The following is a 12,544-nucleotide window of genomic DNA, read 5'->3' as shown; positions in this document are numbered from 1 at the left end:
TCAACAGTGTCTAAGGGCCAGGAATCCTGAAGCAGCTTAGCTGGGTGGCTCTGGATTGGGGTCTCTTGGGAGGTTTGCAGTCCAGCTGCCAGCCAGGCTGCAGTCTCTGAAGACCCGACTTGCTATGGAAAGACCAGCACCCAGGCTGGCTGTTAGCAGGAGCCTTCAGTTCCACCCGCTGCCGGCCTCTCCATAGCGCGGCTCACAACGTTGCTTCTTCTGGGGCAAATGATCAAAGAGAAGATTTGCGTATAAAAACAGTAACTCTGGCTTCTACATGGATCTAGAAGAAAAAAACAACAGGAAATCATCAGCTGTTTTTGATTGGAGAGTTGCCATCGATATATAATTTATCATTTAAGCCCCTGAATAGTTAGAAAGTGACTCTCATTACAGAGGGTCTGTCTTTGAATTGATCACAGTTCCATAAAAGTACTAAGTAAATACAGTAGTCCCCCCGTCTTTTCCACGGTTTTGCTTTCCGTGGTTTCAGTTGCTTGCAGTCAACCACAGTCCGAAAATATTAGGTGGAAAATTCCGGAAATAAACAATTCATAAGTTTTAAATTGCTCACCTTTCTGAGTAGCATGATGAAATCTCCCACCATCTGGCTCTGTCCCGCCTGGGAGATGAAACACCCCTTTGTCCAGCGCTGTAGAAGCCACTAGTCACTTAGTAACTATCTCCATTATCAGATCGACCGTCGCGGTATCACAGTACTTGTGTTCAAGTCACCCTTATTTTACTTAATAATGGCCCCAAAGCACAAGGGTACTGATGCTGGCAATTTTAATATGCCAGAAGAGAAGCTGTAAAGTGCTTCCATTACATGAAAAAGTGACCTTGGCATTCCTTGGCTAGGATTCGGTGCTATGCAAAGATTCAAGCATCTACTCCCAGGAGTCTTGGAACATATCCGCCTGCAGATAAGGGGGAATTACTCTAATTAAAGTAGGAAGTAACTGGACTAACTCTTCTTCTGAATTCAATAGCAGTAAAACCTGAGGCCCAGAGAAGCTAAATGATGGGACTTCCCTTAAAGCTCAACAGACTTGATAAGGCTCATTATTTCTTTATAAAGCCTTTCCATGGTAAGACGGCTGAGGCCAGCATAGCCCAGTCTTCATTTTCATATAAAAGTGGTCTTGGAAGTCTCAATTCCAAATTTCACTCTGAACTTGAAAATTGTTTTGTTTTGTTTTGTTTTTACCTCTTGGGGTCTTGACTTTCAGTTATTTAAATTGGGAGTAATAACATGACAACTCTCATAGAGGTTCTTTTGGGGAATAAAACAATGTACTCCATTAGTGTGTGCAAATAAATGGAGTAAACATAGACATTTAAGCTGAAAAGTCCAGAATTCCCAACGGGGATAATGCTTAAGATAGGTTTAACTGTCAAACTAGATGTCTACGTTTCCTTTCAATTTGATACAATTACTCTAAACACCAATTTATATAGACTATCTAGCAATGAATCACAGAATCTTATATTGTGATTATTCTTACACAATGGCCCCAAAATACCCATCTTTCCCACTCCCACCCCAAATACTCATCTCATTCTTTGGGTACAGGAATCTACCCTCCTGCTGGAAGCTGGCTTTGGGGTCCACAAGATAAACTAAAGATGGTCTGAAATGCTGTCTTTTTTTTTTTTTTTTTTCCTTTTTGTCTTTTTTCGTGACCGGCAATGGATCGCAACCCTCAGTGTTGCACCTGTACCGGACCGGGACCGGCAACGGGATCGCAACCCTCTGCGTTGCTCCCGCACCATGCTCAGCCAGTGAGTGGCCGGTCTGTATGTGGGATCCGAACCCTCGGCGGGAGTGCTGCCACACTTCCCAAGCGGCGCACTGTAGCAGAGCACCACCGGGCCGGCCCTGAAATGCTGTCTTTTTTTTTTTTTTTCCTTTTTGTCTTTTTTCGTGACCGGCAATGGATCGCAACCCTCAGTGTTGCACCTGTACCGGACCGGGACCGGCAACGGGATCGCAACCCTCTGCGTTGCTCCCGCACCATGCTCAGCCAGTGAGTGGCCGGTCTGTATGTGGGATCCGAACCCTCGGCGGGAGTGCTGCCACACTTCCCAAGCGGCGCACTGTAGCAGTGCACCACCGGGCCGGCCCTGAAATGCTGTCTTGATGCATACAACCACCATCTGTGCCAGTAATGAAAGTAGATATGGGTTTCCCCAGTCTGGACCACAGCTGGGAAGCCAAACATCCCCGAGTCCTCATCCTTCCAAGTCTCTCTTCCTTATACCATCCAAGTAGGTCCAATCACACCCCTTCCCTCTGACCCTTTGTTAACTACTTAGGATAACCGAAGAGTACCTACATCCCTGGCTGCTGCTGGTCACTTCTCCTTCTGACTGGCATCCTGAGCTTCTCTCTCCAGCCCTTTTCACTCCATACACGATCAACCCCATCTGCCTCATTTCCCAAAGCATGACTAACGCTAGGTTGTAGTACATGACAAACTTCCCTAACAGTATAAGGATGACATTAGAGAATTATTATGTTGAAAACTTCAAGTTAGATATTTGATCTCACTGCTCCTTAAATCTCTCTGCCTGTGTCCTTGAACATAGGATTTCCTGCTGGCCACCTCCCCTGTAGCTCCTAGCCTATAGCCCCCACCAATCCATGGGGATTCCCGCTAACCCTGTCCTTGGCCCTGTATCTAGGTCTCCAGTGCTCTTTCTCCACAGTCTCCAACCAAGAGAAGCAAAACGTCCTCGCCTCATCTCCCAGAGACACTGCCTACCCACAAGAAAGATAGCCTTTTGCATTTTTACACAAAGTAGTTGAGCTCCTCTTTGTCCCAAAACTCTCTTCTGTGGTAGGATTGGGATAGAACCACAAGGCTCCTGGAGATTTCCTCCAAAATCGAAATACAGTTTCCCCCAAGATGAATTCTGCTACTTTATCTAGAACAACAAGCTCAGATCTTAAACAACATGTTCTTTGTACCCACTGTAAGTACAAACCAATTGGTCAGGACTAGGCATCCCAAGGGAAATGGCAATTTCCCAGAGGAACAGAGTTAGGTTCAGGCAAGCCAAGCCATAGTGATTGATTATGAGCGAAGAGGTCTGGACAAGCTGGATTAATCAGAATCATCAGGGATGAGGGAGGCAGGCATTATATCCCAGAAGCCAGTCAGAGGACCAGGAACCAGAGATCTGCAAATATGGAAAGAGCAGTTCAGGAACACACAAAGGCACAGCTGGGAAGAAGTGTCATTAACTCTCAACTCCTTCCTATGTTCTTAATCTCAAGCTAACAAGAACTTCCTGTTGGCCCATTTGTCCCTAGACAGTGGTGACCACAGGTTGAAGTGCAAGGGGGAAGTCTGAGTGTACTTTAAATATTGCACATGCCACACGTTACTCAACCAAACCCACTATTTCAGGGCATTTGATTGTTTCCAATTTTTAATCTTATAAGCAAGGCTATGAATTCTGTTTGTGTGTATGGGGGGGAGGTTCTAAATTTTTCTATACATCCATGCTTATCTCCTCAGGATAAATTTTTTAAAATGGAATACCTCATTAAAGGAATATGAATACTTTTCTAATATTAACAAATGGCATCTCGGCATAAGAGGAAATTCTAGTTTTACCATAAATTTTATTCTTCTGATGTCTATGAGGAATCATATGATCATAGCTACTGTACTTCCTAATCTCCCTTATTTCTTTATTTACTGGTGAGTTAAACAATGTATTATGTGTAGCGTATGTGTAGAGGAAGTCGAAGTGAGTTTAGCTGGAAGGTGTTGAAATGGTGGAAATTTTACAGTTAGAACAAAATGAAAGGGAAAGGGTTTGGGAGGAGTGAAGGGTATAAAGGCACTCACCCAGCAGACAAACTACTTCTACAATTCACTCCTGAGCCAAAACCCCCTTTTTAGAACAACACGATGCTCAAGGTACTGTAACGTTTTATGTGGTTTTACTTAACGTGTCTTTCTAGCTTGCTTCTTCCTTTCTCGGTTTTCTTAGTTGCCCTCTCTTTTTAAGAAATACCTGCTTCTGCTTCAAAAATGGCATTTTAACTTTTCTCATAGCCTCTGAGCTACCTACTTAACCGCATGTTGGTTTTCAACAGTGTTTTACAAATACATGATTCTTAGATAAAATTAGGGAAAAAATGAATCATGATAAGTTCATTGGATTTTAACCTCCCAGATTTATATGTGTCCATTATGACATTGCCAGGTTGCATTTCTCGTTATCTGTTTACTGTCACAGTCCTCTGTAGAAGATAAGGTTTTTGAGGCAGAAGCCATAATGTATTGGTTTGATATTCTAGAGAGCTTAGCATAGTGCCAGACAGGTAGCAAGAATTCATGAAATTTGTGTGCTAAATGACTGCATACTATGCCTTACTTTGTACAATAATCACTGTATTTAACTAAAAAGAGATGTAAGTGCCATTAGAATGTCAAGCAGACCAAAAAGATACTTTAGAAACAGATGGGCGCAAGGCTCACTGACAGCTGGGCATCTGTGTGTTGATTTCCCTCACGTTCCCTCCTTCAGGAGCCAGGGAGAGCCATTTGTACTCTGGCACATGAGGTGACATTCAGGACTGGTCAGGGCGTCCCAAAGGACCGCCTTCATAAGTCACCAGCAGCATGGTCCCATGCGATGATCCACAGCCACTTCAGGGTTCCACACTGGCACCCCACCTCCCACCTGCTCCCCAGGCACACACATTTCCCCTCAAGGCACCCCCTGGTCACATCTAACCCTGAAGAGATAAATGATTGGTCCCTAAATTAAATGCTCCCAACTGTGGGGATTGTGGGGACGGGAAGAGAGGTGAGAAAGAGGTAGTTTTGCTCGAGCCAGGGATCCAACCAGTACTTGAAATTCTAAGTTTTACTTGGCAGATCATCAAGCTAGTTTTTTTCCTCCCTTCCTTCCTTTTATTCCTAAGTATGTTTACCCAAATTTCTAGCAGCATAAAAATCAACATTATTCTTCTTCTCTACTGTAATTAGAAACTTTGTGCCAGCACCCTCTCTTTCTCTCTCCCAGCCATCTTCTCTCCTGCTTCCTCACACTCCAAACTCTCCTCACCTTTCCATTAAAGCTTCGGAGACATAAAAAGTAGCCCATCCTTTTGAAAATGATGGGCATTTCCTGACTTGGCAAATCTGGAGACTCTAAGAATGGGACTAGCTGGTCGCCTGGTTGAAGGACTTTCAGCTGGGCACTGGTTCTGTCTCTGTGACTCTGCCCTGGCACTGAGCTCAGTATCACGGAGCTCCAGATGCCTCAGATCCCCTAATCCAATAACTCCTCACCTCATAGCTAACATTTAAAAATGAGGTATCTGATGCTCAGAGAGACAAAGTAAGTTGTACAATGATATAATAATGAGAGCAGGAAAGGGAAGTTACCTAACATTTACTATGTGGTGCTAAGCGATAGGCATACACATGACTTAAGAATGAAGTTTTTAACTATGCGTAATAGATGTTCTCTTGTGAAGAAGTTAGAAAACAAAATAATTGTCTATGCATTGAAGAACTTCATATTTAAATGAGTTGCAAAGTACTCTGCTATTTATGAAATGCAAATAATCCTGCAAGTTTTTGTTATCTGGGGTGGAAGCAGAACAATCTTCTCCACTGGGATGACCACAGGCACTTCATATCCAACAAGTTGACAATAAGCCCATCATCACTGCCCAAAAGTCTGCCCCACTCTTCCCATGTTCCCTCTCTTGGCAAACGGCACTGCCATGTCCCCATCCTGAACCTGGGCTACTGCAGCAGTGTCTTAACTGCCCTTGTCAACTCCTCTCCAACCCGTTTTCTAAACTACTGCCTGCAGAAATCTTTCCAAACATAGTTCTTCTCCCTCTCACCTCTGCTCCTGCATGCAGCTCTGCAGCTGAAATGTGCCAGATTCACTCCAGCCTTTCACATCTCCAAGCCCTGGCCCATGCTGCTACCTCCACTGTTAACCTCCGTCTTTACCTCCTGCACCTTCGCCTGGCCAGCTCCTATAAGTTGTCATAACCAGGTCAAGTATCAACATCTCCATGGAGCCTCCACCAACAAGAAAGAATGGGCAGTGGTTCTCAAGTCACATATATAATTTTGAATTTTCTAGTAACCATATTTTTGAGAGTAAGAAGAAATTGATGGAATTAATACACAGGAACTTCAGAGAGTTCATAGAAAACTAGAATTAAAAGGTAATGCAAATCTTCCCACGAACTTTTTTGAAGTATCCTCATCATATATTTTATTCACACCAGTAGATCCCAAATATTATCATATTATTGATATATTGATATCAATATATTGAATATTGATTCAGTAGGTAATCAATATTTAAAAATCATTGAGGTGCTTTACATTCTTTTTCCCTATGAAACTTTTAATATTCAGTGTTTAGTTTATGTGATGACAAGTCTCAACTTGGACTAGCCACATTTCAAGCACTCAGTAGCAACACGTGGAGAATAGCTACCATATTGGACATAACTGCTCCTGAGCACTCAAGAATCACCTAGAGATCCTAATGAAAACAGAATCTTGTGCTATGTTTCCAAAGGTTTCTGTTCTGGGGAGTGTCTAGTCCTGGTGGTCTAGAACAGGGACCAGAGATGTTTATTTTCAACAAGAACCTCAGGTGGTTCTGATGTACGTGTTCCACAGACCACATTTTAGGAAATTCAAGCTTAGTAGTTAAACACACCAATTCTGGAGTTTAGACCTATAGGGGTTTGTATCCAGACTCCACCACTTACGTGACTTCAGCGTTCTAGGTCTGTCTTGTCACCTACCTAGAGACCTGTGGGTATTAAGTTGATGTTGTATTTGAAACACTCAGTACCTGGCAGCTATCTAATAATGGCAGCTACCAGCTGTCTGAATGCACCCCCTCGCCCCAAAATCCCTATCCTGTGGGCAAGATGCCCTGCGCCTGCTCCCCCTCTGACTTTCTGTGCTTCCCCACACCATCGCCCATCACACACTGCTGCCAGTCTGCGTCCTCAACTCAACTGAGGACAGAAACTGGCGATTGTACAATAGATGCTCATTACACACCCTTTTGTGTCATATTATTTTTGCTTTTGTTTGGCAGCTGGCCAGTATAGGGATCTGAACGCTTGACCTTGGTGTTATCAGCACCATGCTCTGCCGAGTGAGCTAACCGGCCAGTCCTCCCCTCCCTCTTATCTAATTGTGTATTTTTGTACACTTCATTTTTTAGAAATTGAACTAAATATGATTCAACTGGGTTGCCTTTATTGGAGCAAAACTCTTTACATTGAAGTGCCTCATGGTCTCCTACAGAAAAGGAGTGTGTAAATACAACGTGGAGTGTGGCACTGTCCTAACACTCTTCCCTTTATAGTCTGTCACAGAAAGCTTTGCCAGAGTGATCCATGGCCTGAACGTGGAACACCTGACAGATCGCGTTATTCAAAGGAGCAAGAGAATGATTCTGGACACTCTGGGTGTTGGCTTCCTGGGAACCAGTACTGAAGTGTTTCACAAAGTCAGCCAATACAGTAAGGTAAGAAGCTCAAGTCTACTTTCAAGATAAAACCGCGTGTGGACACGTGCGTACTCTGGGGCACAACCAGAGGAGTGTGCGTGTGTTCTATTTACTCTGTACTTAGTTTTATAGATAGTACTTGATGTGTATAGCATTATTCTATATCATTTTATGATTTTCTGTTTCATTATCTGAGTTTTAATTTTTATCATAACCTTTGCTAAGTCACTGTCTAAAAACCATCCACTAGTAATACCTTGCAATTTATTACTATAACTGAAAGTACATTTTAACCTGAGAGACTTAGAAGCAATAGCACCTACCACCAACCATTTGTTCATGCAAAGACATTAAGATTCTCGGGAGAAAAGGCTGGTCGAGTACTCTGAGCAGAGTGTGCGCAGGAGCGTGGGGAATAGAGCATCCGCTCTCCATAGGATGTACATAGGTTACTCCACCTTCCCTGGTATTCACCCCAAGGAGAAAATCAGAGTAAATTCAGATTGCTTTTCCTGGAGCAGTTCTGGTTCACAATATGGGATAGAGCAGCAGCATCTCTTTCCCTTCCATGGGTAACGTTGTGTATTCTTATACAAGCAGGAGAGGAAGCCAATGACTAAGGCTTCTTTCTAGCACAAAGTGTTCAAATAAAGACTATTAATATAATGCCTCCAAAGATGAAGAATAACTCCTGAGATGGTGACTTGGTATATTGTGTATACCACTGATTGATACTTTTTTGTTCCAGATCTACAGTTCCAATACATCCAGCACTGTCTGGGCCCAGCCAGACTTCAGGCTCCCACCCGCATATGCTGCTTTCGTTAACGGCGTGGCTGTAAGGAGGTTTCCATGTCTTCTCAACTATCAGATAATTATAATAATTTTACAAACAGGAGATATCTCAGAAATCACCCAACTTTCATATTTTACAAATGAGATCATTGAAGTTTAGGGAGATAAAGTGGCCTGCCCTCTCTCTTACGTAGTAATTTCAGTTTTCATGTTTTTACAGTAAATTGATGCCTTTCAAACAAATTGTGAGGTAGAGGAAATAAGACAGAAGTATTTAGATTAAAACACCCCAAAGTATCCCAACTCTAAACCTTGAATGTATATAGCAAAAAATATAAAACTCAATATCCAGACCCAATTCCTTCTCAGTTCTTTCTGTTGTGAGTGACAGTTTCTACCCTGTAATGTGCTCTTCATTCATTCATTCATCTGTTTATTCAACAGATATTTATTGGGGAAGGAACAATGGCCATATGGTGTGTATCTTTTCTGAACCAAAAATCAGCACTTCTCATCTGACAGATGATTTTTATTCCTTTTCTGTGTGTCAGGACAGTAGTCTACAAGACGTAATTTGGAAATGAACATGTTGGGATTTCTGAGTTATTTTTATGGCTTATGGGGGGGGGACAGTAGCTCAGAATGTCAAAAGTCAAACTCAATGGTGCATTCGGGAGTAAATGCCCAGCAAGCACCGGGAAATGCACCAGCTACATCAAACAGACGTAAAAATCTGTTTTCAAATGAACTTCTGGTTATTACTAAATTTCATATAAGGGAAAAGCAAATGGTTGGGACGAAGAGAAATAAAATCTTACAGCAGAAAATAATGATTTTAAAATATAGTTTAATAGTTAATGTGGGCTCAAGAGTTCTTGTGCAATTCTCACAACTTTTCTAAAAGTTTGAAAATATTTCATAATAAAAAGGTACAAAAGTATGTGGCCTAATATGGAGTAAATGGCATTAAACTTTTAGTGCAACTTGTTTAAAGAATGTTGGAGGGAGGAAGGAGCAGCCACCTGATTCCACAGCTTTATTTTTAAGGGAAGATAACAGACCTTTCCATGGGCTGTGGTGGAGAAAGCTCTGGCCCCCTGGGTAAGACCCAAGCTCCTTAGATCCACAAGCTGCTCTCCAAGGTCCTGCCCTCCTCTGAGCAGAAAAATAGTATGTCCTCAGCCACATACTCAGCTATGTGATTAATAATCACAGTCAGAAAGAGAAATACAGCATGTCCTCGCTCATAAATGGGAGTTAATAATAATAATAATAATAATAATAAACCAATAAAATAAAAAAGAAAGAAAGGTACAACAATCACAATAATACATTGAACTTTCAAGTGGAGAGAACAGAACTGAGATTACCAGAGGTGGGAAAGGGGGAGGGGGAAGGGGGGTTAGCAAGAAATTGGTAAAGAGCCACAAAAAATGACTACATTGTGTAGTGTTGAATATACTAATTATCCTGATTTGAGCATCACATATTGCACACAGGTGTTTATATTCAATGCTGTACCCCATAGATATGTACAATCAATTATGTTCAATTAAAATGTTCTTTTTCATTTAAAAAAATCACAGTAAGTTCTCAGGCTTTATTTTTAGAGAATCAGACTAAAAAACCTCACATTCAAAAAAGTTATTGCTAAACTATATCCTTACAAATCCAAAAGCCATTGTATTCAGGAAAAATTGGGGGGCGGGGGTTCTTTTTTGTGTCTGTTTACATAGATTCACTCAATGGATTTCGATGACACGTGGCACCCTGCTACCCACCCTTCTGGGGCTGTCCTTCCTGTCCTCACAGCTTTATCAGAAGCCCTGCCTCAAAGTCCAAAGTTTTCTGGCCTTGACCTGCTGCTGGCTTTCAATGTCGGTATTGAGGTGCAAGGCCGGTTGTTGCATTTCTCCAAGGAAGCCAACGACATACCAAAGAGGTACAGAGAGAATCTGCCCCATCGAAGCAGTCACATCCTTCTCCATCCATCAGTTATTATCTCTGTAGAGCTTTTTGACTTAGAAGCTGAAGATGTTAACATTATTGTTGGCAGACAGGTCAGCTCACCAGTCACATTCACCCTAAATCCATATACAAAGGTGTGACTTCAGAATTTCTAATGAAAAACGTCCTTTGGGTTTAGAGAGCTAATCAAGCAATGAGGGCCATGAAATACATGGGGCCTCTCACCCCAGGGAGACTCACGTCCTTCTGGTATCCACGGGTTCTCTGAGTATTCATGATCCCATCCTCAAGGCAGAATCTACTCTGATATTCATTAGGGTCCTTCAGGCCAATGAGAACATTCAGAATATCCTAACTCTGACTGTTCGCCCCATGGTTGGAAAATGGCCAAATGTTGTCTATATCATATGGTTCAATCTGATACTTATTTTGCCACTCGGTCCAGCCTACTAGGAAAGGAGTAAACTAGAATACTATGTGGTGAACTTTCACAGCTTCTACAAAGCCCTCAATTTGTACAGTTACTTACCTGAGTTTTCAACAGCCAACAACTTTTGCCTTTCTAGCGATAATTATAACTGTACCATCTGTAAAGAAGTTACTATGTTCTAGGCACTATTGTAAACTTGTGAAATCATTCAAAGCTCCCCAAATCCTGTGAGGTAGACACTATTATTATCACCATTTTATGTAAGAAAACACAGTTTCAGAGAAGTTGAGTAACTTTCCCAAGGTCACACAGCTAGGTGGTATAGCTGACATTTGAACTCAGGTGGTATGACCAATACTGCCTCCTGGTGGTTAAGGTTTGTAAGTCTCTAACTCTGCTTTTTTGCTTTTCAGATTCCATCCCCCCTCGGTGGTAGGAACTTTGGGTAGTGCTGCTGCTGCCTCCAAGTTTTTAGGACTTAGCTTGACACAGTGCCAAGAGGCTCTGGCTATTGCTGTTTCTCATGCTGGGGCACCCATAGCAAATGCTGCCACTCAGACTAAGCCCCTTCATATTGGCAACGCTGCCAGGCTTGGGATGGAAGCTGCTTTTCTGGCAATGCTGGGTCTCCAAGGAAACAAGGAGATCTTGGACATGAAGGTAGGCTTCGGGGCCTTCTATGCCAACTATTGCCCCAAAGTCCTTCCAAGCCTAGATTCCCACACTTGGCTGCTGAACCAGCAGGACGTGGCCTTCAAGCGTTTCCCGGCTCATTTGGCCACTCACTGGGTGGCAGATGCTGCTGCATCTGTGAGAAAGCACCTTGTAACAGATAGAGCTCTGCTTCCCACTGACCACATCAAGAGAATTGTGCTCAGGATTCCAGATGTCCAGTATGTAAACAGGCCCTTCCCAGACTCAGAGCATGAAGCACGTCATTCCTTCCAGTATGTGGCTTGTGCCATGCTGCTCGATGGTGATATCACTGTCCCATCATTCCATGAAAGCCAGATCAACAGGCCACAGATGAGAGGGTTGCTCAGGAAGGTGGAGCTGGAGCACCCTCCAGACAACCTGCCAAGCTTCAACACACTGTACTGCGAGATAAGTGTCACCCTCACAGACGGAGCCACGTTCACTGAGCGCTCCAATACCTTCTACGGTCACTGGAGGAAACCACTGAGCCAGAAGGACCTAGAGGAAAAGTTCAGAACCAATGCCTCCAGGACTCTGTCCTGCAACACAGTGGAAAGTCTTATCAAGACAGTAGGAAAACTGGAAGACCTAGAAGACTGTTCTGTGTTAACCACTCTTCTCAAAGGATCCTCTCCACTGAGGCATCACACTGCCTTTGGGGAGGATCAATGATCTGCTTTGTAAAGCGAGGGTCTGCTACTTGTTCTGCCCAAGAATAAATGAAGCAAGGTGGAGACATCCCAGAGACAGAACTATATATATATTTGGAAGAAGTCTTGCCCTGTAAATTTTGCAGGACATTTCAAATTATCTAAATCAAGATAATAAATATACAAGAAACATTAAAAACTGATTTTATAAGCATTCATAAGAGTGAAATTTAAGTCATCTGTGATTTGCATATAAAATTAATCTTTTCATAGGAATTGTTTATGAACTTCACAAACATCAAGGCTTTAGAAGAAGGTGAACCTGTATGTATATTTGCTGACAGTGGAGAAAGACTCTGGTTTGTTGTGCCACCAACAGATTCTTAGACCATGGGTCATTACCAAGCCCTCCGCAGTGCAAGGGGAATTATTGGGGGATTAGTGGGTTCAAATCTTGCCTCCATCACTTACAAGA

The 12,544-nt window shown here is 42.7% G+C and overlaps 1 protein-coding gene across 1 annotated transcript; it reads left to right on the top strand.

Moving 5' to 3' along the window:
- The first annotated feature begins 3,879 nt into the window (after positions 1–3,879).
- IRG1 (immunoresponsive 1 homolog (mouse)) lies at positions 3,880–12,186 on the top strand. Its single transcript, XM_008570269.1, has 5 exons — positions 3,880–3,935; positions 7,387–7,548; positions 8,279–8,368; positions 10,062–10,267; positions 11,137–12,186. Exons 1-5 carry the CDS (start codon positions 3,927–3,929, stop codon positions 12,089–12,091), a joined length of 1,422 nt encoding a protein of 473 aa, XP_008568491.1. The 5' UTR covers positions 3,880–3,926; the 3' UTR covers positions 12,092–12,186.
- The last annotated feature ends 358 nt before the right edge of the window (positions 12,187–12,544 follow it).

Source organism: Galeopterus variegatus, unplaced genomic scaffold (assembly GCF_000696425.1).
Source record: "Galeopterus variegatus unplaced genomic scaffold, G_variegatus-3.0.2 Scaffold587, whole genome shotgun sequence".
In the NCBI taxonomy this organism is placed as follows: Eukaryota; Metazoa; Chordata; class Mammalia; order Dermoptera; family Cynocephalidae; genus Galeopterus; species Galeopterus variegatus.
This window is presented reverse-complemented; position numbering and strand designations above follow the sequence as displayed.